Genomic DNA, 27,661 nt, shown 5'->3' on the forward strand with positions numbered 1-27,661 from the left:
TAAGATTGTGTTCAGTACTTTCCCAGAAATGAATTTTATAAGCTAGCTAATGGTCCACCTCTTTAATCTCACAAGTGGGTCTCTCACAATTCTATTACATATCATTTTCCAGCACACTATTAAATTTGAGTGTGCACCAAACAGGCAAGAAGATTTCACACCCATACCCACATACACAGGTAAAATATCACTACATTTTCATAATCTCATTTATTTTCCCCAGTGATGTTCAAAGCACAAATGGAGGAATAATTCAGGATAAGAAACTAATGCTTTATTTTGCTGAAGCTGCAGGTCAGCTATGTGAAAATGGGATGAGAATGCTGAGGATTCAAGCTTCCTGTTTTGCTGTGTAATAGGGTGTTGTTTTTTTTGTATTGTAACAATTCATTGGAAACTCTTTACCTTTTTAAATATTTCAACCCGCTTCCTGTTGCTCTGCATGATTATCCGTTTCTGTTTCTCTTCTTGTTTCTTCTTCACTTCAGGAAGATTATTATAAATCCTGCAACAATTAAACATAGTTAACTTTAGTCATTCTAGAATGCAACTCTCAATTGGCTTTTGAAAGGATGCATTTCAAAATGTGCTCTGATTATTATTAATATTTCTAATATGCCCTACGTTAAGATAGTATGGTAGGTAAAACTGTTCAAAACAATAAGGTAATTAGTAGATCTACATTTTTTAAACGATTACATTCTGTCATTTAAGTTATTTATGTTACCCCTACTAAAAAAATGTGAAACCATAATCTCTTCTATTATGGTTTATATTATGGTATCTATTCTATACTAAATATGTCAAAATTTCCAGAATGTAATACAGTCAGTTGTGCCTTCTTAATGTCTTTCTGGGAGGGCCACTCTACAGTATGAAAGACATATAAAGGGCCCAGTTCTTCTCACCTTAATTTTTTGTGAAAGGGAGTGCCCATGCATGCATTCTCTGAAAAGCATTTCTTGCACACATCTCTCCTTTCTGCCCACCTTGGGATACAAAATGTAGACCTGATAGAAACATGCATCTGCCTATGGAAGTATGTAGAAATTGGCTAATATCAAATCATATTGTTGCTCTTGAGTAGAAGGTGCCTAAAAGAGTCTTCTCAGTCATTGGCTGAGGTGACGTCCTAGGCATTCTAAGAACACAGCCAAGAGCATTCTGATCTCCCTCAGGTGCCCAGGAAAAAGCAAAGAAGTACAGATGTGACACATTCAAAATGAAACTAAGAATATTCAAACTGTATCCCAAGAAATTAATATCATTTATTGGGCTTACCCATGATTACACTTCTCAACAGACCATGCAATAAAAGATTGGAGGGTGGATTTAATTTGCATCAAGCTATAAAGCAAATCAAACCAAACCTGAGGATTCATCATTGCTCATTACTCAAAGTAGTAGGGAGATTAATCAAGTTCATGATGGATAAACTTCATTGCCTTTTAGGATGCTCCTACCTTTTCGATCGCATATGCATCTCCTTTTCTGAAATGTACCGTTCTTTTGGTTTGAACAGGTTATCTAATAATGAGAAAACAAAGGTTACACTGTATTAGTAATAATAGCAAACTTCAATGAGACAAGTAGCTGTTTTGTGCTTTTTTTAGCATACACCAAGATTGCTAGAGCTAGAATGGCAACTTTTCAGATTCAGCATCACACAAAAGATTCATTCAGCTGCTTCTATGGGGGGCGGGGGGGTTATAGACTGTAGTCCTTCCTACTTACTCTTGCCTTGCTTCCCATATCCCCTAAGCCAAGTTTAGTTTCTACGGGTAGGCTGCTGTATTTCAAATTATATTATTTTATACCAGAATAAATATTACAATAGCATTTTGCCTTGTAAAAATGATTAGGAATAGCAAGGTGTCATATCTCAATCATATGACCAGTATCTTACAGGTGTTGAATGGTAAACACATTTGGGATTCTGACAGCACATTATGGTGCTCTTGCAAAATGGCTACCATGCTGGGCATGAAACGCTGTAAGGCATTGATTTGCCAGAAGGCCAACTAGTAAGGATGCTGTTCAACAAGGTCTCAAGCTCCTCCTTGCCAGGTGTTTCCTATTGTAAAGACCCTTAACTGCAGCACACAATCAAAGAAGCAAAATTCATACAGATTTTCTTTAATGAGTTTTTAATGCCAGGAATTAGGGTTTAGAATATTGAATCTGGAGAACTGAAATGGGCGCCCTCCAGCCCTCCTTGATTAGTGTGTTCTGAATCACTTTTCTCTGAATGTTTGCTTGATAAGGTAAAAATCCATTTATTGGATAACCTGAAAGCAGAAACCATCTGCGGATTATTTACGTTTAGAGATATTCCTCTTTTTTTCTCAGCCCCAGCACAGTCTCTTATACCAATCACCCACAGCCTACTTCTTTTTTTCTGGGCAAGGAGGCATACTTCCAAACAAAGCACTGAGATGCAGCTACCTGTAAGTTCAAATATGACCTAAGCATTCTTAGAAATGAGTAAGAACTAGGACAGGGATTCTTTAAATTGAATTCTGTAAGCCTACCGATGGAAAAAACTATAGATGTAGATGTAGCTATATAGATATATAGATACAGATACACACACACATACCATGCATATACATATACATATCCAATTCACTCAGCCATCCACTCCACCTCGAACTCTGACAAATATTTCTAACTTTGCAAGAGCATCTGTGGTCCCTCCCTCTCTCCCTCTTCACTTTCCAAGTTGCAGAGAATATCTGTGTGTATGCATCTGCATGTCCCTAAGAGGTCTGCCTAAAAATCCAGGTAGCATCCTGTGCACACCTACTTAGGATTAAGTCCCATTGAGCTTTGTGGAAATTAATAAATTTAGAACTGAACCACTTTGCTGCAGTGCATGTGTGTTTCCAATCCCTTTGGAGTGGGACTTCCTCTCATAAACTATCACATTTGCAAAGGCAGGTAGGCATGAGGAAGATGATTGAAGTGACTTCAACCAGGCATTCCCAACAGGAAGAAAAATCCAATTTAATTTCACTGTGTTAATCCATTACTTCTGTCTATATTACGATGCTGTATGTCATGTTTACGTACTCCAGGCCATCAGCATTCCTAAGTAAGGGATTCATTCTAAATGACATTCCAACTGGTGCTTTTCCTGTCTAATTCTTCAGCTTCACAATATGAAACTATCATACCCATTCTAGATATATGCCTTTCAGTATATGCATATTATTTTTGTTTTTTTTTATTAGGTCTATTAAATATTTACGTAATGTGAACATTTTTCCATATATCAAAATGTTCACTGGCTACAAACTGGCAGAACTGCAAAGAGCACTGTAATAGGTGAAAACAGAAAAAGCAACACAAATCTCATTACTGTAATTGGGGCATTTCTTGAATATATACATTTGCACAAATAAATTCAGCACAAGTTTCATTGTACTGCTGATTTTCAGTCACTAGTACTTTGTCTCTTGATCAGCGGTTCCAGGATTTTAACAAACTAACGGGCTAGGAAGACTGAAAGCCTCTGCTTTATTATTTAGCCTACCACTTGGGCAGGGTCTAGAGTGGTGACTAGGCCAGTGTCTGCCAGGTTATCTAGGATTCTCTTTAGCCCGTAACTTCTGAGCAAGTGGATAGGGCGTCCTCTAGGATATCCTCTGCTACCTGTGGCTTAGACCTTTTTCTTTCATGGCTCCTTTGTGTAGCTGAAGGGGCGTGTGTGTTATTCTCTGGAGCCCTCAGTGGGTGTTGCCCTCAGTCTTGAAGGATGTTATATGTAGTATGCCCTCCCCTTAAGAGGCCCTCACTGTATCCAGAGATGTTGAATAACTACTGCCCAGTCTCCAATCTTCTTCTTTTTAGTGAAGGTTGTTGAGAAGGTGGTAAGGAACCAACTAGACACTGCCCTAGATGAAAGGGATTATGTATCTTTGTCAGTCAGGATTCATCCCTTGGCCTGGGATGAAGACTGCTTTTGTTATACTAGTGGATGATCTTTGTTAGGATCTGGATGGCGGTCATGTGCCTGCCCTGGTCCTTTTATACCTCTCAGCAGCTTTTAATACCATTGATCATGATATCCTTCTGATCCAACTTTGGGGGCACTATTTTACAGTGATTCAGTAACTGGTTTCAGTGGTAAGAGAGGAGAGGTTAACTTGGTGGGTGCTCCTTTGCAGGGTACCACAGGGGTTGATTTTTCCAGGAAAAGCAGCTGGTGATTGCCTGCTTTGGGGAAGCATAATGGCCCAAGCACAGAGATCCTGCTTTTCTGTAATAGGGTCAGCACTTTGGAAACGCCTTTCACTGGAAATTAAATTATGCTTAACTTTAGCCACCTTCCAGAAGAAGTTGAAGATGGAACTCTTCCAAAGGGCACACCTATCTTTTTTATTGTTTTTCCTGGATTCTTTCTTAATGTTCTGGCCTCTGTGTCTTATGCTTTTGGAATGTATTAAGCTGGGGATGCTTAAATGTTTGTATTTTTCTGAAACCCCTGAAAGTCCCATGGGAATGGGAAGAATATAAATGCAATCAATAAATCCATCTCAGCTTACTATTTTTCTTTTTCTTTTTTCTTTTTGAGGCCATTCTTGAAGCTACAAAGACTGAAAAACTCCAGCTACTGCAGAAGTAGAAGAAGGTCTGCCTACCTTCTTATAATTCTCAATGATATTGATATATTTGGTTAGCGTTATGCTATCTGCACTGATTAATATTTCAAAGCACAGTGCCAATGTAAGGCTGAAAAGCCTTCATACAGATTGCCTACTCTAATTTAATTTCTTACACCATTCTTTTGCTTTCTATCATTAATGAAGCTAAGAACCTCAGCAGCTGCAATAGGACTTTACAGTAATGACCCCAAGACTGTGGAATGATATTTCCTATTTGAAGTATCAAATTCTAGCACAACTTTCCCCTACATACAGTACTGTGCAAAAGTTTTAGGCAGATGTGAAAAAATGCTTTAAGAATGCTTTCAAAAATATATATTGTAATTGTTTATGTTTATCAGTTTACAAAATGCAAAGTGAGCGAACAGAAGAAAAACCCAAATCAAAATTTGGTGTGACCACCCTTTGCCTTCAAAACAGCATCAATTCTTCTAGGTACCCTTGCACACAGTTTTTGAAGGAACTCAGCAGGTAGGCTGTTCCAAACATCTTGGAGAACTAACCACAGATCTCCTGTGGATGTAGGCTGCCTCAAATCCTTCTGTCTCTTCATGTAATCCCAGACAGACTCGATGATGTTGAGATCAGGGCTCTGTGGGGGCAAAACCATCACTTCCAGGAGTCCTTGTTCTTCTTTACGCTGAAGATAGTTCTTATTGACATTGGCTATATGTTTGGTGTTGTTATCCTGCTGCAGAATAAATTTGGGGCGAATCACATGCCTCCCTGATGGTATGGCATGATACCTGTATTTCTCAGCATTAAGGACACCATTGATCCTGACCAAATCTTGAACTCCATTTGCAGAAATGCAGCCCCAGACTTGCAAGGAACGTCCATCATGCTTCACTGTTGCCTCCAGACACTCATTATTGTACCGCTTTCCAGCCCTTCGGCAAACAAACTGCCTCTTGCTACAGCCAAATATTTCAAATTTTGACTCATCAGTCCAGAGCACCTGCTGCCATTTTTCTGCACCCCAGTTCCCATGTTTTCATGCGTAGTTGAGTTGCTTAGCCTTGTTTCCATGTCGGAGGTATGGCTTTTTGGCCACAATTCTTCCATGAAGACCACTTCTGGCCAGACTTCTCCGGACAGTAGATGAGTGTACCTGGGTCCCACTGGTTTCCACCAGTTCTGTGCTGATGGCACTGCTGGACATCTTCCAATGTCAAAGGGAAGTAAGCATGATGTGTCTTTCATCTGCTGCATTAAGTTTCCTTGGCCGACCACTGCATCTATGGTCCTCAATGTTGCCTGTTTCTTTGTGCTTCTTCAAAAGAGCTTGAACAGCACATCTTGAAACCCCAGTCTGCTTTGAAATTTTTGCCTGGGAGAGACCTTGCTGATGCAGTATGTCTACCTTGTGTCTTATTGCTGTGCTCAGTCTTGCCATGGTGTATGACCTGTGACATGAAACTATCTTCCACAAGCTCACCTTAGTAGCAGAATTTGGCTGTTCCTCACCCAGTTTTAAGCCTCCTACACAGCTGTTTCAGTTAATGACTGTGTTTCAACCTACATATGAAATTAATGATCATTAGCACCTGCTTGGTATAATTGGTTAATCATACACCTGACTGAAATCCTACAAGATCCCTGACTTTGTGCAAGTGCAAGAATTGATGCTGGTTTGAAGCCAAAGGGTAGTCACACCAAATATTGATTTGATTTAGATTTTTCTTCTGTTCACTCACTTTGCATTTGTAAATTGATAAACATAATTACAATATATATTTTTGAAAGGATTCTTACTTTACAGCATTTTTTCATACTTGCCTAAAACTTTTGCACAGTACTCTACATACCCAAATTCTCTTCCACTGAAGCTAGTGGAAAGAAACAAATTTATACCACATCCAAGAGCTGTGTAGATTACACACTAATGTTAAAATATGTTAATTTCAGGTGTGACTCCTTTCCCTCTTTCTGCCATAGAAATTCTGAGCTGAGGAAATTCTCTGAAGAATCTTTTGGTCTCTAGATCATGCTCCCAGGGACCAAAGGACTGCAGCCTTAAACTCTAATGAAACCAACAATTTATTTCCAGTTTTTGTATTTATTCTGCTAGCCAGATTCTAATCCTAAGCATACTTTTGGCTCAAAAGAATTGTGATGACAGATGTCTCAAAAGAAAGAGAGACTCAATTGCATGTGCTTTTTTGGAAATAAGAGCCAGTGAAATAACTACATGTAATACATGTAATTAGAATTGAGCTGCAAATCTGTCATACAGCTTTTGTTGCCTTCTTTTGATGCACCCTACTGGCTTGAAATAATGTGTGTTATAAGCAGTATATGCCACAATGCAACTTAGTGTGATATACATGACAATCATTTTTCAGTGCCCTGAACCAAGATCTTCTCTTTTCAGGTTCTGTTCTTAAATTCTAAGATGTATTGCTTTAGGTAATCCATGAACCCAAGTATGTACCATTTAGTATTTACTTAAGAAGAGAAAAACTGTTTTTAGTTTCAAAGTTACACATTTAGTTTCACATTTACACTAGTTAATGTGCAATAATTCCCTATATATTGATGCCATGGTGGGGGGGAAGGAGAGGTCAGCCTGATGGCCTCTGACGTGTGGAGTACCACAGGGGTCACTCCTCTGTCCCCTACTTTTTAATGTCTAATCACTGGGTGAGGTCATCTGACAGTTTGAGGTACATTATCATCAGTATTGCACCCAGTTTTATATTGCCACCCCAGGCCTTTGGAAAGATGCTATTGATGACAAATCCAGCTGCTTGGAAGCTGTAAGGATCTAAATGGAAGAAAACAGATTAAAGATGAACCCTAATAAAACAGAATTACTGTTTATATGCTGGAATTATCTGTCAATGGCAGTGTTATCTCTATCAACAGGCAAAGGATCCAACTACAGTGATTCACGCCCTCATCATCACCTGATTGGATTACCACAATGTGTTTATGTGGGACTGCCCTTGAAAAATATTCAAAAAGTACAACTGGTCCAGAATGCTGTTGCCTGCATATATATTCTGATTCTTGAAATTGGAAACAAATAACAGCAAATCTGTGGGCCCTGCATTGGTTTACTGATAAGTTTCTGAGTACAATTTAAGATGCAGGAATAAACTTACAAAGCACTTCATTCCTGGGCATCTACAGGACTACCTTCTCCCAGCTATACTGGCCCGATCTATCAGATCTTGCAGGGAACAGCTGCTAGCAATTTCACATTTCTGGGAAGTGAGGAGAGCCAAGAAGTTGTGGATTTTAAGTGGAAGCTTTTGAAACCCAGTCAAGGGATTCAAAGCTGATCTCCGAATGAGGAAGTGTTAGGAAGGCGAGAAATAGAATTGAATGAGCACCTGAGTGGATGAATCTTGATTTGCAGGACAAGGAAAACATTCCCTTAGAAAAAAATGTCACAAAAACATTGCCCTTCAGTAATGAAGATGTATTATGATATATTCAGATGCCTGAATGACAGCATGAATAGGACAATTTTCGGGGGAAGAGGGGGGAATGGTTTTTGCAACACAAATACTGAGCTCGATACTGAACAATATTGGTATGATCAGGATAATTATTATCTTTTGCGTAAATGAAGCATTCTCTATATAATAGTAAAATATAAAAACTGTAAGAAAAAAAGAGAATTCATAAACCATGAGGCAAAACATGAAACAGTACTGCAGATGAAATGAATGTCAAAAGCCTTTGTTCAAAGCCCCTAATCCCAAATCCTGATGTTAGCATTTACAATCTTCCTAAAGCATTAAAAATTGGGAAGAGACACAAAATTGGTTCTTTTTGCTAAAAAGAATGTATTTGTAAACTCTAAACAATTATTAGTTCACTGAAGGGCGTCTCTGAATGTCTTTCAAACCAGCACAGAAGTAATTACTTGAAAACACTAAGGGAGACTGTCAATTCTGTTATTTCTAAGTACTCGTGAAAATATGGATTTCAAAAGCCCTCTGTAACATAAATCTATAAAATGCAAACAGAAGCAAAATGCCAACATTTTGCAACAGAGATGGACAGCAGGTTTACAATTCTCTAAACTGTGATTTTAGGGGGAAAATATTAATTTGGGGAGGGAGAGGGGAATTACATTAACATATAAAATAACAAAGACATATGCTTTTGCATGTTACACAATCACTCATAGGTTTTTTTTTTACACTAAAGCACAAGACTGTTCATTATGTAGATTTAAAGTACTATAAACAGCTGGTAACCCTGTCACTGAAATAATTACATCATGCTTTTTGAAATTTAAATCCAGTTATTTGAACATCATTTCTATTCAGTTCATCACAGTGGGATCTCTTAATTTGTTCAGTATAGTCCACAGTAAGTAGTTTGTCTTGGATTAATTATCTTCCTCGAAATGAAATATTAAAATTATACAACACAAAGGTTAATAAAAATAAGTTTCAAGTTGTTTGGCATAAATGTGGTCTTATGATAATGACACCTATAACATTCCTTTCTAAAAAAAAAATTGGCATCTTGTGCATATAACATAACTATATCTAATAAGGACCTTTGGGGTAGAATAAGAAAACAGGAACTGTACCAATATTAGCATTTTCTAGGGAAATGGGACTGGATGTCAGTTATTTAACAGCAACACTGGTAAAAGGTTTGTATAATTTATGTGGGATCTAATGCTCTTGTGTTCTCAGTCAAGATTCTATTTCATATGTGAAACGGAATAATCTTCACCATTCTTTGTTTTGGTATCACGGCAACTCTGGAATTGCATTGAGACAGCATTACCATGAAAAATGCTCATCTGAACCCAGTGTATTCATGCCTAGAAAAAGCAGTCATCACCTTTACTGCAGTATCAAGAAAATCTCTGTATATCCAGTGCAGATGCAGGTTCACTTGCCAAGAAGTCTCCAAGGGCTGGCCACATGCATCAATTTAGCATAAATATAAGGAGACAGTGGATGGGGATTAATCCAGGAAACATGCTGTAATGTAGCAGAGTTAGTCAAAGCACTGGAAATCTAAGCCTATCTTGCATCTCTAGTTCCTCATGGTTTCCAGAGAGCAATTAATACGGCTGACCTGGCCATTGCATGGAATCAGGCAAGCAGCTGTGTGAGAGGATGGATTCTGTGGAGGGGGCTGTATGCTATACAGCCTGACCTGCATTCCCCAGTTTGCTGACTTCAGACTTGATAAAGTACATTGTCTCATCACCACTGCTAAAAAATAAAAGGGGACATTTTCTCCTTCACCTCAGGCAGTGCAATGTCTTGGGCTGCTGGTTCTGACAATTAATGAACTCAACCAACCTGGAAGCAAAGAAGGCGATGTGTGAAAACTGCTTTGTCAAGGGGAACAGGTTGCAGTAGAATTGAGATGCACAAATAATCAATTTAACAGTTGCCAAGTTGCCACTGAACTGTCATTTATAATATGACAGAAGAGAAAATTATTAAATACATGAGGTGTGATCAAGGTAATTGTTTCATTAATTTAATCATAATTAGATTTAAATCACTTTAAATTTAATTTTTACCCTGTCCCCTATGCTTTATGGAGTATAACACTAGCTTACCAAAAGGTGTAACCCTCTGTCTAAGAAAGATTAGGCCCCTGCAATGGAAGTTAAGAAGGAGTTGAACCCTGTACCTTACTGTATATAGTCAAGGAGCATAGTGAAAAAAATGGGACTAAAATTAAATCGAAAGAAGACCAATCTAATGACAACAGGTACAACAACCAGCTTGGAATTGATAATGAAGCTATTGAAGTGGTAGATAACTTCTGCCTTTTTAGGAACAATCATCAACAGTAAAGGAACAAGCAGTCAAGAAATATGCTGCAGACTAGCACTTTGTGGAGCAGCCATGAAGGCCTCAGAAAAGATATTCAAATGCCGTGTGTCTATACTTACAAAGAATCAGAATAGTGCAAGCAATGGTATTCACCGTGACACATCATGGAAGTGAAAGTTGGACTTTGAAGAAGTAGGATAGGAAGAGTATTGAGGCTTTTGAATGTTGGTGTTGGAAAATACTCCTGAGAATGCCAATGTCAGCCAAGAAAACAAACCAATGGATCATTGGACAAATCAACCCAGGATTCTTACTCAAGGCACAGATGACAAGGCTCAGACTATCCTACTTTGGACACATTATGCAAAGACCTAGCTTTCTGGAGAAGACTCTATTGCTGGGAAAGGTGGAAAGAAAGAGGAGAAGAAGAGGACAACTAGCAGCAAAGTGGATGGACAGTTACAGTGGCGATGGATGCACCATTGGAAGACCTGAAAGACCAGGTTAGGGATGGATTGTCATGGAGAAAATCTACCTATGTGATTGCTAAGAGTCAACACCAACTTGATGGTGCATAATCAACCCATCCATCCATCCATCCATCCATCCATATAATCTAAGGTACAGAAAAACAAATTTAAAATAGCTGATATTCCTAAACCTGAAGATTAATTTGAAAGGGATAAAATTGTCCCTGAAGGGAATAATATAGGCAGCAGTTGGTGCTGTAAGCTCTAAACAATTTTTGTTTCTTCAAGATGCTTTGGTGGCTGTTCAGTTTAAATGTCTTGCCACTGGATGTTTTAGAGAATTCCATGAGATAGATGAATCGATATACATAGCACATATTCCTTCAAAGCTACAACAGATTCCAAGTAGAATTAGACTATTTATTGTCAAGAATTGCATCCAGTTCTGTGGGTATATTACTGTAAAGAAGCATGATCATGTAATTGTGGAGTTCTTGCTTTTAAGGAAAACTCACGGTAGATGTAATCAAACGTGTACCCTTGTCGACAAGAAAATAGTTGATGCTAAATTCACAGTAATGATCACTCCTGTAATCAACAGAATCATGCTTGTCAGGAGAAAATATTAAGGGAAGGCACTTAAGAGAGGAGGGTGTTCCGAGAAAAGAAAGTACTAAAAACAAAAATAGCAAGAAATTCCATTGAGTGAAAGAAATGGAAGACAGAAGAAACAGCCAATGTGTATGTATAAAGAGCTGAATGGAGATTTAAAAATGAAAAGCGGCACATATGGAAAGAGAGGCAGATTACTAAGGAAGAATGTGTTCAGGTAGTCTAGACTTGTACAAATGGTGCTTGCAAATCTAAAGCTTCTCCAAAAAAGAAGGTCTGTGTTTCACAAAGCAATTATGAAGAGGAGATTAGAGCAGCAGGACTTTATCTTGAGCCCAACAGAATCATAGATACTGGTAATTAATGAGATCAAATCTCCAGGCCAGATGAATTGTATGCCTGGGTATTGAAGGAATTTGCTAATAAACTGGCTAACTCATATCTGCAGTCTTTGAGAAATCCTAGAGAACAGATGAAGTGGGAGGTGACTGGAGAAAGGTGAATGTTGAAATATAGATTCAAATCATTTGAAGTAATATTTCTAGTATATTCTGAATTGTTCCAATTCTGGGCACCACATATTAAGAAAGATTCAGGCCAACTGGAAAAAGGGCAATAAAAATGATCAGGGAATTGGAAACCATCCTATGATGAGAGACTGAGATAGGCATGTTTAGATTTGAGAGAAGGGGGAAGAAAAAAACAGGAGGTGGGAGATATACAATAGCACCCTTCAACATCCAGACATGATGAAGTGGTGTTAGATAAAGAAAGACCATAACCTATTCTGTCATTTTAGACATAATGGTCTTATCCTACTTTAAGTTTGTTTTTAATGTTAAAAACAATTTTATTAATAAAGCTACAGGGAGATACATCAAACAGAATGTAGCAAAAAGCTCCCTAATTGTAGGAGCATTTTGACCTGGAACCAAATATCTAAGGAGCTGGTGGGCTCTTCCTTTGTGGGATATTTTTGAGCAAAGACTGCAGTAACAACTTGGAATCAGAAATAGGGATTCCTGCACTAAGCAAGGGAAGTAGACTCAGTTTGTCTAAAATGGCCCCTTCAAGCTCTATTGTTCTATTAATTTTATCAAACAAAAACTGATGGACATAGTGACAAAGGTTCAATGCTGGAACTCTATAGGTGTTTTTATTTTGTTTTGTTTTGTTTTAAAATGTTCAGTGTATGCAATGAGCTAATTGCCATCACATCACTATATCCTCTAAGGTTTTCTGTTTTTCACATGTTTAAATGAACATATAACTCCCTATGGACCAAGAAACTTGCAGACAAGCCATTTTTGGCTCTGACCTTATAGTTTTTCTAAGTTGTAATCAAAACTGATACAAGGAAAGGAATGGCTAGAGATAGCAGACTTAATTCAGGACATATTAGCTCTTTTTCCTAAATGGTTGATCTTGCCCGAGATTGAGCCTCACAGTGTTTGAGTGCCTTCACCTTCATGATCTCACATTTTGACAACTAAAACCTTGCTACTAAGGTTTAGAATTTCTGCAGCAGGATATTTGTTTCCAAGATCACTCTGAGAGGAGAGGTGCTTTCAAGGTTACTTTTTTTTTTTTTCTGCTCAGCAGGCATAGTAGAAGTCAGATCATGAAACTATTGGTTCTCATATCCCAGTTGAGCAGCCAAAGTGAATATAAAAAAGAACAACCTAAAGGAGGCTTTGGGAATAAAAAATGACAAGGACATATATGTGTATGTTTTTAAAATCATTCTAAATCCCTATTGTATTTATGTTATGATCTGGTCTTTAAAAGTCAGATTGGAAAATGTATAAATGGAAAAGAGAACAGTGAAATAAGTAGTTAAATTCATTAAGCTGCATCTGAAGGAGCTCAGATCATATGAACATAAATGGAGATTTCCCCACAAGTCCTGTTACCTAGATGAGAAAATTTGATGTATAGTATTAAACTATGGTTTAATGCTATTTGCATGAACAGAAATGTTCCTGAGTCAACTTCAAGCTTCTATGTTTTTTTTTTCTCCACAGGAAGCAGTTTTATTTTGTCTAGTTTTGACTTGTTACATCAGAACCAGGAATCATACAATAAAATGAACTGTAGTTAACTGTTAAAGAAGCCAACTACAAAGCAGGAGTTTTGAAGTTTAGAAAAGTATTATGAGATCTTATAGATTCTATGATCTCTAGAATATTTTAAATCCACACAAATAAGATAAAGTATGGACAAAAAATAATGTAAGGGTATTTATCATTAAGGAGATAGGCTATTGTTCCTTAAGTGATTAATAAATGTATTCAGTGACAGAAATGTTATCTTCAGTAATAGTGTAAAGAGAAGGATTACTTGTTCTTAATAAAACCCCTTTTAAAATTTGGATTTGCCAGCTTTGCAGTTAATCTAAGAATAATTCATTTGTTTCTCTTTTTCTCAATGCTAAGATGATACATTTTTGTTTGTTTGAGAAACGTATAGACTACAAGGTCTATACCTACAAAGATCAGAATCATGTAAGCTATGGTATTCCCTGTGACATTCTATGGAAGTGAAAGTTGGATTTTAAAGAAGCAGGATAGGAAGAGTATCGATGCCTTTGAACTTTAGTGTCGGAAAAGACCCTTGAGAATACCATGGACAGCCAAGAAAACAAACTGATGGATCACTGAAAAAATGAACCCAGAGTTCTCACTTGAGGCACAAATGATGAGGCTCAAATTATCATACTTTTATTAATATTTTATTTATTATTATTTATTATCATTATTTTATTATACATTATGCAAAGACCTAGCTCTCTGGAAAAGGCTCTAATGCTGGGAAAGGTGGAAGGAAAGAGAAGAAGAGGTCAACCAGTAGCAAGGTGGCTGGACTCAGTTACAGTGGTGATGAGTGCACTGTTAGGAGACTTGAAAGACCAAGTTGGGGATACATTGTCATGGAGAAAATCTATCTATGTGGTTGCTAGAAGTTGAAAATGACTTGATGGCACATAATCAATCAATAAATCAACAGGGACCAATTCCTAAAATATATTACACCTTTCCCAGAAAAGCTTTAGGGAGAAAAACAAGGATGACACTGGAAATTCCTATTAGATTAGTTTCCTTAGGATCCAAGCCATTATTCCTTGCATCATTTTCTCTATGCTCTACTTAAAATGGTAGTAAAATAAACAGTTAATAATGTTTTTCCAATTAAGCTCTCAATATTTTGAGGATTAGTTCACTACTGGAATATATGGAATAAAGAAGTGACTTTCCCAGTATCTGCCTTTGCTTAATCAAAATGTTAGCAATAGCCTATTTGAAACAGAAGGTGAATCATCTGTAGAGTTCTGTCAATTTGTAACTATAGCAGGGGCACCTTGAAACTCTTTTCTGTAGGGATTTCTCCTGCCACATTCCATCAGCAGAGAAATAAAGATTCAGTGACTACTTCTCTCTTTTCTGCTGAATTACAAATGAACAAGGATTTACTGAAGTTACAAAGTCAAGCAGAGCAAAAGAGATTTTCTTTCCTTGTAATGTAAGAAGATATGAGTTTTTCATTAAAAAATATTTCCAAATTTTGTCATTTTCTCTCCCCTCCTCAAAAGTAATGACCGGTTTATTTCATCTTTACTGGAGAATGAGAAAAATTATATCTTCTTTAAATATGCAAGAAATATAGCAAATATCAGGGCTCTAGACTACAGTGGAAAGTTGAAAAAGACAACAATGGAAAATTTCCATACTGCTGCCAAGAAAGCTACAAGGGTGTGTGCATGTAATCATCACAGTTATATGTAAATAAATGGAAACTTCACCTGCTAATTCCTCATTTCTTATAAAAATGCTAACTTGCTATCATTTCACCACTGTAGTTGGCAAGAGGCTTTTAAATGTAACAGAACAGCATCTTTGCAGCCTGAAAGCTTCCCTTCCCAGCAACTGCTCAGAATTTATTTGCAAATAATTAGACAAGTACACTCAACATATACTGAAAATGTGGGGGAAGGGGGGGAGATGTTACCAATTTATTTATTTTATATCCATTTTCTGTGAAATGTGGTAGAGATATCTGTTGCTCCAGAACCTGAATTACCTCATGGAGTGTGGTGCTGATTGAATTAAATTTTGGAGTACTCTGTTACTGGTCAGCTGGATGTGAGCACTTGTTGGTTTATGTTGTTCCCTGACCATTCCGTGTTTTGGGGTCAGGAGAAGTGAAGATGAAAACAGATTAGATTTAAATTGTTTTATAAAGGATTGGTAGGTGGAAACTGTGTGGTGTGGAAGTACATAGAATTGAACTGACCTCACTCTCCTTTCAAGCAAAGTCCGCTCCTACTTTCCCTAACTTCTTTGTTCATTTCAGCAGCCTAGTTTGGTGGGAAACATTAAAGCATTGTTGCTACTGTTAGAATGACTGGGAATTTGAGAGACCCTGAATCATCTTCTGTTCATTTCTTCCTTTAAATATCCTGTCTCCATGCATTCAAACAAATTTGTGGTTTAATCTCTGCATCACACTGTGCAAACACAGAAATTGCCACAAAGCTTTCCTTTGTTAGATTTAGAGGTAGGGTTATACTCCTTAATGAGTTTTATTTCTTAGTTTGCATAAATGTTAGTTTCAGAAATCAAGAGCACTGTAAACAGACTAAAAGACACAAAGACAATCTAACCAAACATATAAACACAAAGATAATCTAACCAAACATATACCAATCCTTCATAAAACAATTTGAATATAACCAAACATATAAGCCAGAAAATGTATTTTGGAAAAGACATTTCCCACAGTGTAAATACACATAACACACACACACATACACAGAGTGATAATTCTCAGAAAATCACTGAAACAATAGTATGAAATAAGATTGTCATTATAGAGGAGCAGATATACTATTGAACTTTCCCTCAAGACTAAGGGTTCCACCCCATATCACATCGGACCCAATTTGACATAAAGGCACTCCCCATTTTTCTAGGAATCTAATATAAATTATAATAACAGTATGATTGGTTAAATCACCATTATTTGAGTTATCGAAAGTCTTTCATGACTATAGCCATAGTCAAAAAACAACATGAACCAAATATGCAGAAAATGTGTTCTGATCTTACACTTAAGCCTGGATTACATGGTATTGCTTCCGTGCAGCTAAATCCCACACTGCATATATGAATGGACTGGGAGGGTCAGTCAACTGACATGATTAGTTTTTAAACTAATTAATCTGACAAGATTAATTTTACACAAATAAATCTGAGAGATTAATTCACATATTAATGTTGCCCTTTTCTGGCCCAACATATTTCTTCTGACAGATACTATTAGTGGAGCAGGAGATAGTTTACTAATGTTTTTTAAACTATATGGAAGATGGTACCATGATTTAATTATTTCCTTCATGATATATTCTTGTATTGTGCAGAATCATTTTTAATTTAAAAGTGTTTGCTTTTCATCATAAAGTATTTAAAACACATTGCTACTTCCCAATATTTTCAGAAACTTAATTTCTTAAGGGACAAACATTTGGAGCTGGTTTAGATATCTCCATCACAACATTAGCTCCATCAAAAACTTTTATGAGCCAAACTAGATATGTATCTTTAAATTCTTATCGTAAACATTACCTTCACTTAGCAGAACTGATATACCTGATATATGTAGTAGTTGGATGCAAACCTGCACATACAGTGAAGTTACAGAGGAAATCTTAATGGAAGTATTGACCTAGTTTAGTACTGAGTAGTTTCCACCCCCAAAAAGAAACAAATTTGTTTGGTATGTTTTGATGTTCCTACAAAAATGTTCATTTTCTTGTTTGAATTCCCTTCATCTGCCTGCAGGACATCATCACATAGCTAAGTCTAATTTGCATCAATGTATTGTAACACCATAATTCATGATCATCAAGTGGGATCACCCATGTGATTCATTTAGGAAGTAGGTAGAAGCATCCTTCATTGTTGGGAAACGACATATCCAGCAATCAGGAAAAATAGGGCCAAACAAGACTTACCTTTTTTTTTTTTAAGGAAGATGTAAGTATTTGCTCATCTAATATTTTAGCCAAAGACATTTCTGTTTCCCTGAGAACAATAGTCCTGGTCCCAGAATAAATGACAGAAAATAATCAATCTGCTCCTTAAATGTAAGAGGCATTTAAACATTACAGATTTCCTAAGGATGGTATATCCATCTCTAGGGCACACCCAGTCGTGTTTCTGATATAGGAATAATACCTGAATGGTCTCTCCCTAGGAAACAGACAGTTTGTCTGGATGTTCTGTTTAGACAAGAGAGATGCTTTTAGTTGAGTAAGCCTACTTGAAACTGAAGGAAAAGTGTTGAAGCAAGATTCTTGGGGAATTTCCACATTGCCACCAACCTCACTCCCCCATTCTTAAAAACAATTTGAAAACAACCTGTGATAATTTTCTGAGAACAGGAACAAAAATCGCTGCCCTGCTCTTAGTTGTTTCAGATTCTGCAGCAATTGAAATCCCCTCACTAATCCTGCACACAAAAGGCAATGAAAGGAAAGAAGAAAAAAAGTCTCAAGCAACCCATTTTTTGTTAACATGCCTACCTGAATTAACATGTTCATTATTTGTTTATGAAGTAATAGATCTAATTGAGCATGAAACTGAGCAAACTCAGGGAGGCAGTGAAGGACAGGAAGGCCTGGCGCAATATGGTTCATGGGGTCACGAAGAGTCGGACACGACTTAACGACTAAACAACAACAACAAAAATAGATCTAATGGATCAAATCCAGTCAATAGATATTATTGGATTTGATCCATTAGATCTGAATCCATTTGGAACTTGGTCTTAGGGATCCAGCATTTAGTTCACCTTTTTATTGTCTAGTTTGTTTGTTTATATCAAATTTGTATAGTTGCCCATCTCACAGAACAGTGACTCTGGGCAGTGTAAAACATTGAATTAAAAAACCAATAAATAAATAAAAGACATTCATTATGAAAAACTATAAAGAAACACAAAAACAGGAGAGGATAATGTTAGCCGCAGTAAGGGAGCCATCACAAGATCTGCCCAGTCCCCTGGAACCCCCAGGCCGGAAGGCATAGCCAGGTTTTGAGGGACCTGCGGAATGTTAAAAAGGATGGAGGAGTTAATCTCACTTCAGGGGAGAGAAGATTCCACAAAACGAGCACCACAGCAGAGAAGGCCCGCCTCCTGGGACCCGCCAAGTGTAGTACCCTGACAGGTGGGACCCGCAGCATGCCTTCTCTGCCAGATCTGGTGGGATGGGCACATATAATCAGGGAGAGGTGGTCCCCCAGATAACCTGGCCCCATGCCTTGAAGGGCTTTAAAGGTTAAAACCAGCACCGTGAATTGGACCTGGAAGCAAACTGGCAACCAGTGCAGCTTCCGGAGCAGAGGTGTAACGTGTATCATTCTAGGGGCGCACATAACTGACCACACCGCTGCATTTTGCACCAGCTGAAGCTTCTGGATACTCTTCAAGGGCAGACCCATGTAGAGCGCATTACAGAAATCCAATTGGGAGGTGACTAGGGTATAAGTGACAGTGAGCAGAACCCCCGAATCCAGGAATGGGCACAGCTGGTGCACAACACGAAGCTGAGCAAAGACCCTCCTAGCCATGACTGCCACCTGCTCTTTGAGCAGGAGTCGTGAGTCCAGGAGGACCCCCAGATTGTGTACAGGGTCTGTCTGGGGCAGTGCCACTTCATCCAGCACCAGAGATGGCATAGTCCTAGAGCCAGAAGGCCCCAAAAGCCAGAGCAACTCAGACTTGACAGGGTTCAGCTGAAGCCTGTTGTTCTTCATCTAGATTCTCCCAGCCACCAGGCATTGGGATAAGACATTCACAGCATTGCTTAATTCGCCAGGGGGAGAGATGTATAATTGGGTATCATCAGTGTACTGATATTTCACCCCATGGCAACAGATGAGCTTACCCAGCAGTCTCATGTAGATGTTAAATAGGAGAGGGGAGAGGACCAAACCCTGCGGCACCCCACATAGTAGGGGCTGAGGGTGGGAGCTCTCTTCCTCAACCACTACCAACTGAAATCAGACCCTAAGAAAGGAGGCAAACCAGCACAGGATCCTGCTGCCCTCCTCCAATCCTCTAAGCTGATCCAGAAGTATACCATGGTCGATGGTATCGAAAGCTGCCGAGAGGTCAAGTAGAGCAAGGATGGATGCACAACTCCCATCCCGCCCTCACCAAGAACATCCAAAAACGTGACCAATGCTGTTTCCATCCCATATCTGGGCCTCAATCCTGACTGAAAGGGATCCAGATAATCAGCTTCTTCCAAGGTCCTCTGAAACTGCTGTGCCACCTTCTTCTCAATCACCTTCCCCAAAAGGGAAGATTATATACTGGATGAAAAGTGTCCAGTGTAGTGGGGTCCAGCAATGGCTTCTTGAGGAGGGGGTGAACCAAAACTTCCTTAAGAGATGAAGGAACATCGCCTCAAGAAAGAATTAACCATTGCTAGAACCCACTCACACAACAACCCCCGGGCCGTTTTAACCAGCTGGGAGGGGCATGGATCTAAAGAGCAGGTGACTGAGCCCACAGCTCTAAGGACTCTGTCCACTTCCACAGATCCAACAGTTTCAAACTGTTCCCAGATAACAGGGCAGGACTCCTTCCTAGGCCTCTCCACCAGACCTGCAACAAGTTTCTTTACTGTTACAAAACAAAATATTCCAGTCCTGATGAAATGAACTGGTATATTTTATTTAAATCAATATTGAGCAATATGCAGCCAATCACACAAGGTACTTGGATCCAACAAGATTAGGCCAGGGTCATTATTTACAAATACAGTTTTTTATCGTGTTGGTTGAGAAGAACTTTCAGTTTTCTGAACTTTTGAAAATGGCAAGTAAAATAGGAGTTCTATTTTAAAACTAAGCCTTTCATATGTATTTTTGTACATATTTGTACTTTCCAAAAATTTAATAAAATTATTTTATAAATAAAGGTTAGGACCAAAATCAGGCAGGGGTGCAAATACAAATTCATCCGAAAAACTGAGGCAGAATTTATTTAATCAGTTCATATAAATGTAGAATACAGGTAGTCCCCGTTTAGTGATTTAGTGATTGGGGCTGGCAACTTGATTGTTAAGTGAAGCAGTTACTAAGTGAAACCACAGCTGTGCTTATGATCTTACCTCAGCTTTCCTTTGCTTTACAAACCTATGAAGGTCATACATGCGACGATTGGTTGCAAAATTACTTTTTCATCACCGTTGTAACTGCAAACAGTTGCTAAATGAGGCGGTCACTAAACAAGGACTACCTGTAAAGGAATCAATCTAAAGACAAGATCATAGTCTGTGGTCTGATCCCAGATTTCATTGTTACAGGATGATGAGCAATCAAGCTACGCAAAGCATTTGAAAGGGGTCCTTACAAAGGACCTCAGCATGAGCAAAGAATCCTCCCTTGAAGCATTAAAGCAGCTGCATCCTCTCTATGGCACTGCAATCTTTTCCTGGTCATCTATGTGCCCATATACAAATTCTGTGCTTGCAGCTTCAGTGGAAATGTTATTTGTTTAAGCCCATACACATGCAGTCAACCCAAATAATTCAAGTTCAGATAGATATTGTCACTTGAATTAGCTTCAAACAAGAACACCCACACCTTGGCCTCAGCCAGGACTAACACAGCAGGCCACTCATCAGTTGTATTAAACTAACTGAGAGCCACATTCCTCAAAAGCAGCATGAAAATGACCTGCATTCTGCAATCTAAAAATCCCCTCAGCTCCACTGGATACAAAACAGAAGAAAATAACAACAACAACAACAGTAATAACAGAAAAAGTCTTGATTTACATAAAGCTGGTCTCCTGCAATACAGAAAGAAGAAACTGTCAATTTCTCCTAGGCTGGATCTGCCAAGACTGCTGAGGGGAAAATGTAATACTGACAAGTCAGCATTTACCTTACAGGACCTATCAGGGAAGCAGAATCTCAGAAACAAAAAGGAGCGATGGGATAAGAGTTCCCTCCTAAGGGGAAGCAGCTTGCCCATAAACACTACAAAAGCTGCAGCATTCCCAGCTGAAAACAGTCTTCAGTATTTCAACTTGAACAGCATCTAAGGCAGAAACATACTGGTTGAGCTGTTAAATAGAGACAAGATGCCCTTATAAAGTGATTTCTAGGTAATCTATCAGTAGCCTAACCTGATATGGCTTCAACTTCCATTACCTTCAGCCAGCACATGATTCATTCTCCATTGAACAACCAATCCATTTAAAAAGTTATTCTCAAAAACAACAGTTAAAATTTAAAACAACAACAATCAATTAATCTATAACTGCTCAAGGCTCACCATATGAAACCAGAAATATCAGGGCTTCTAAATGTAAGAAACAAATACTCAATATTCAAGCATCTTTGCCATCATTTCATCCATGTCTTTTGCCTTATTTTACCCAGCAATAACAGGATTTCAGGAGCTTACAACTAGAAGTCACATCAGTGGGTTGTTGCCCAGATTCCAGTGGAAAGTAGAAGAATGCTTTTCAGATTATTGTGAGAAAAATTGAGTAACAAACCCCTTAGGATTATATCCTATCTACGCCTATTGTTGAGCTGTCAAGAAATGAAATCTAGATCTAGATAAGTTTTTAAATTTGTTTTGTTTTGTAGGTAGAACTGCAATAGCACAAAGGCTGTTCTCCTACTTTGCCTTAAAATATGTATTTTTTAAAAAATCTTCCTGACACTTTAATGAATGTACAAATTATAAGACATCTTCTAGGTAACAGTCATTAAAATGTCAACACATGAGAGCTAGATATGATAGGAATAGTTAATTTGTCCAAGTATGCTAGGGACAAACAATTTTTATAGGCCATAAACGTATCTGGAATTTTGGAAGAATGTTGTGGACACTCTTACAAAATGGTTGCCCTGGGAAATGAGGCCAATCAAAAAAACACAAATTGACTTGAAAGAGATTTTCCTGATGTGATGGTATGTGGGAATGACCTTGGGAGACAGGAGGAAGATCTGCAGCCTAGGCAACGGTCTGATAAGAGGCAGCTCAGTCCCTGGGTAGGGGAAAAGCATGGGAAGTGTTTCAGAAGGGACCCTCCCTAGTTTTCTGGAGACTAAAAAAAGAGGAGGGGAGAAATACTTCCAGTCTTTTCTGTTTAATGTAACCTTACAATAAAGATAGTGTTGATGCTCCTGGTTGTGCTTCTTGTCTGGACTACCTTGAAGGGCTAACATCAATCTTGCAAGACTGAAAGTATTTCTCCCCTCCTCTCTTTTTAGTATCCAGAAAACTAGGGAGGGTCCTTTCTGAAACACTTCCCATGCTTTTCCCCCACCTGCGGACTGAGTGCCTCTTATTAGACTGTTGCCTAGGATGCAGATCTTCCTCCTGTCTCCCAAGGTCATTACCACATAACATCACACCTGGTGAGGTGGCTCCTTGTCAGTCTCTCTAGTATCTCCTCACTCCCACTATAGGCTTGATTGCCCAGCTTACCTTTGTCTGTTTTTCCTGGGAAGGTGGGCCTATTTCTAAACAAAGAACTGGACTGCAGACATTAATCATTTCCATTTCAACAAATGTTTATGGGGCCTACAGTATATGTGTGTGTCCCAGCAACATTCTTATCAGTAAAGATAATGCTAGGGACTCGTGCTCTGCTTTGAAGTACTTTGACTTCCTCCTTTTTTTAATCAGAAAAATCTAATTAAGATGGGAGGGGAGGGAACCTGGCAAGTACAGAGGGAAATATCCATGGGCACACTGGTACCTAAAGGCACCCCACTACCTATACTTGAAATATAATGGGAGGCAAAATAATTCCCCCTTCTGGGAACTATGGGCGGAAAAAGGAGAGTAAAATCAATTTGTTGCAAAGAGTTAAGGGATTATACAGTATATTCATTAATACAAGGCTTATTGATTTTGGTTTTTTTTTAAAACTGGGATTTTATTTTTGTTTTGAATTGGGATTTTATGTGTTATACCTATTACATTGAAAACTGCCATCATTTAGATTTGCCAGCATATAAGAGGAGTAAATAAATAAACATGAACATGGCATTTAGCCATATCACCAATAGTGAAAGCAACGATGTCCAGTTTCAAAAAGATGGCAAAGAATAGTGTGCATGCTTGATGGGGGTTACACAGCTCAACTTACCACTCAGTGGATGAGGAACTGTATATTGTTTCTTCTTATTTGTAATGGAAGTTGAGGAAAGTTTGCAAGAAAGAGCAGTTCCTTGCTTCTTTCCCGAAACATCATTCTGCTGTGCTTTCCTTAATTGCACCATGTGTTCAAGTTTCTTTATTCGTTCTTGTGAGCGGGAAATAAAATGAGGCTTGTGAACTTCCAGCGCCTCCTAAAACAGGGAGGAATAGAGAGGACATCATTCAGTCATCCTTAATGAGATTTTTCTATTGTCCCTGGAAAGGATCAGGAAGTTTTCTTACAGATCAGAGATCTGAAGCTCTCAGATGTAGTGGCTCTAACAGGGCACCTTTTGGCAGTGCAGAATGCATAGCTTCATAGAACAAATGGGGACTAGCATTTACCGCATGTGTCACAGCAGATGACCAGTGCTATGCAAGTATTCATTAATCACGTTTGTTCATTTTGTCCTAATAGGTACACTAATATAAGATGGAAGGGGATGTGAAATATCTTCAACTTTCCTGTGTTCTAATTATTACGTGCATTGGGAATGTGAATAGAAGCCTGTGCATAACCAGTATGTTCTTGCTGAAGTAAATGCAAGTAAAAGCTCATTGCAGAACATCTTGTTCAAAAATGGCTGATTGGGCGAGAGCCCAGTATGTATGAAGAAATGAGGAGCAGGTGGGCATACAAGGCCCCATTCTCTTTACTCAGTCTTGTATATCTTATGCAAGTGTAACTCTTGAATGGACTATATTTTGCATGTGCCATTTAAACCAGGATGAACAGCTCAGATTCCCAGGACCACATATACAGTAGTCCCCTGAGCCTGCTTCAACCTCAACTACTGAAAATGAGTTGGTTTTCTGCTATTTTGAGGAGGAAAACACACAGGAATTTTAATGTAAGTTCTAAAATATGCTTAACATAATTCAAAAGCCAAAGGCCACACTCCACAAACTCAGAGAGGGGAGGGAAATCCTGGCTCCAACCACGCATGCTTCTGTCCACTTTATATCAGCGCTCTGAAAAATATTCAGTATTCTGAATTTGGGGAAGAGATATATTTTCTTAGAGCTAATTGTGTAGAATTTCTAGGATATGAATTCATTTAATCTTCTGCAGACTAATCAAGAGTTAAGGGGAACTACCAGATCAACAGGACTTGTAAATAGATGAGAGGAAGCTGGTAAGAAAAAAGTACATAGACAAAAAATAGGATCTAGTAAAGCAGGATACTAGAAGATGTGGACAAGTCACTTCCAAGTTCTCAATGTATCATGTAAGCAAAATGCTTCTCAGCAATAAGAGTACATTCATAAAACTTTACTGTTTTGCTGCTTTTTAAAAAAAAATTTTTTTTGCCTCTAGTGGGTTTCCAAGGAAATAACCATACCAAGATTAAGAGTTAGCAGGGAATGTGAATATTTTACCCTGAGAGTGAGTGGGCTTGCAGGAATTTTCTCAGGCTCAAGGCAGACCTCTGAATGTTGGAAGGCTTCGTATTTCTCATGAGGAACATCTGGTTCATGGGCTGCAGAGGTTGTTTGCCTGTTGACCATCTCTTTCTTCACATTTATCTTATGTTCCTTGGACTGGCTAGCTGAACCACACAATTTGTAATCACCTTAGAAAGACAGAGAGAATTGTTTATTAAGGGGTGGTAGCCAATTTGTTTTTGGGTTCTTCTAGATATTTTCAAACCTGGGAGGCATCTCTAAAAGAAATATATACATGAAATTGCTGAGCAGAGGATGTAGAGTTTTGTGCTTGTTTAACCCTGGAAGTCCTATCATACAAAGTTTCATAAATAAGCACAAGTATTACGCAAGTTTTCCTTCAGCTGGAGATCCACTAAATCTGGGTGTATACCAGGGCTATTGTATTTAACTAATTATATTCCAGGAGGAAAATGAAATGATAGAATCTATATATTATATATTTCAAAATCCTTTCAGGTTATTTCTGAGTGCCGGAAGGAGACAGCATGGAAGCAGCAGTTTTCCATCCGTTTGCTGAGGCCAGAGTCCACTAGTTTCTTCTCAGAGGCTCTCACTCAGGCCTATTGAGTTGTTTCCATCTAGTCATTATAAGAAGTGTAATCTTCATTTGTCTTTCTATTGTATTCTTCCTCCCCACTCCCCCCCCCCCTTTTTTTGCATGCTATATATGTTATGACTTTTAAATGGCAAGTCTAAAGGCAGATGCTATCATGTTACTTTATTGATCTCTAAGCCACTCCAGAATAGCTGCAGAAAGACCTCTTTAAATTGGGTGAATGGTCATCCAAATGGCAGATGCAATTCTGTTCAAGTAGGTCTAAAGTGAAACACATTAGGGCAAAAAGCCTCTAACTTCTGAGATGTCTGTAACAAACCAGAAAAAAATATTGGTGTGTTATGGTGAATAGCACCCAGGAGATGTCAATTCTATATGCAGCAGCTGTGAAAAAGGCAAACCGCATACTATGGATCATTAGGAAAGCAACTGAAAATAAAAATGCCAACACTGTAATGTCCTTATGGTATGTTCACATATGGATTACTGCATACAGTTCTGGTCTCCAGATTTTAAAAAAGACGAATTAAATGTCTTCTCCCTATGCAACTCTTTAGTCTGAAAGAAAGATGACAGAGTGGGAGTGAGATACACGATCAAGGAATATAAAATCATGCATTCTGTTCTTCAAAACACTAGGACCAGTGGTCATTCAGTGAACCTGTCTGGAAGGAGATTCAGGGCAGGCAAAGAAAGCACTTCTTCATGTAGCAAATAAGTAACCTGCAAAATTCAGGAATCAGTTGCTGGAAGATAATAACATCAGAGGAGTATGGTTCCATCTCCTAGTTGGGCCCACTGCAGAGGCATCTGGCTGGCCTTCGTCAGAAACAAAATGCTGGACTAGGATGATGGGAGTTAATCCAGCAGGGTCATTTTTAAGTTCTTGTGTTCTTATACTCTGTGACCCCCCGTGGTTGAAATACTTTAACCAACCAACCAAAGAAGAGGGAATAATGCTGGCCTAGGCTCCCCTAGTAAGTTTCTTGGAGGAAAAGATCTGAATCAGAAAGTTCAGCTTGCAGTTCATACTTTTAGCAGCTACTTTTAGTCATTTCTAATGAGAAACATGAGCACTGTTAAAATAATATTTATTTTACTATCAATCTCACATTAGTTAGGCAATATCGTAGAATGGCAGTTCTTCTGTACTTGTTTTAAACTGTAAATTGTCATAATGATACAATTAATGAAAATTGCTCAACAACGTTTTTTTAATGCAAATAATTTTACTTGAGTCCTTTGACATACAACATTCCATCCAGCTTTTAAAATGGAAATTCCTCTGACGGAAGCTCCTTTTAAAAGTAATTGCCATTTTGCATGCAACTTTCAGCAGCATATTTTTTTAGATGCAAAATTTTCGGCTGTATGCTAGCAAGCTGCATTTGATACCAATGTTTATCTACTACAAAGTCCAGTGGATGGAGTCTACCCAAAGTTGCACCCAACAGAATTCATGGTATACTTCTTTCACATTTCTACTCCTCATATCAAATACAGTTTGTTTTGTTCCAACTTGAGTTGCTTCACTAATGATGAATAGAATATGCTTATATTCTGGATTATTCTTTCTCTGGCAATTATACCCCCTAAAGTGCTATTACTAATAGATGAGAAACTAATAACTAAATGTTAAAACATGATACCAATTAATTATAAATTAATCTAGTCAGATTTTTTAAATTATGTTCATTATTTATTATCCTGTTTAACTGTTCTTTTATGATCAAAATTTTCTTGCTTAATTTATTAATTCAGAGAGGGAGTTGTGCCTGAAATTCAAACAACCATTTACAAAATATTGTATGAGCCTCTCACTGAAAATGCAGGGTTAATTAGAATAACAAATTAAGCATCACTGATGGCCCTTTCTTACCACACTGACTATAAGTCTAGCACA

The 27,661-nt window shown here is 38.2% G+C and overlaps 1 protein-coding gene across 4 annotated transcripts in view; it reads right to left on the minus strand.

Moving 5' to 3' along the window:
• CUNH10orf90 (chromosome unknown C10orf90 homolog) overlaps positions 1–27,661 on the minus strand; it is a 244,980-nt gene that overhangs the window by 6,303 nt on the left and 211,016 nt on the right. For 3 of the 4 annotated variants that reach the window (XM_088131946.1, XM_088131947.1, XM_088131945.1), the window contains 4 exons: positions 25,134–25,327; positions 23,704–23,905; positions 1,464–1,527; positions 406–505 (listed from right to left, as the gene is read on the minus strand). In XM_088131946.1, coding sequence (XP_087988072.1) covers positions 406–505; positions 1,464–1,527; positions 23,704–23,905; positions 25,134–25,327 — 560 coding nt within the window. The remainder of the gene's footprint in view (positions 1–405; positions 506–1,463; positions 1,528–23,703; positions 23,906–25,133; positions 25,328–27,661) is intronic. The other variant, XM_088131948.1, reaches the window with a different exon arrangement.

Source organism: Python bivittatus, unplaced genomic scaffold (genome assembly GCF_059951505.1).
Source record: "Python bivittatus isolate LINGU-HERP-01145 unplaced genomic scaffold, Pbiv_v1 ctg000980_np1212, whole genome shotgun sequence".
Lineage (NCBI taxonomy): Eukaryota > Metazoa > Chordata > Lepidosauria > Squamata > Pythonidae > Python > Python bivittatus.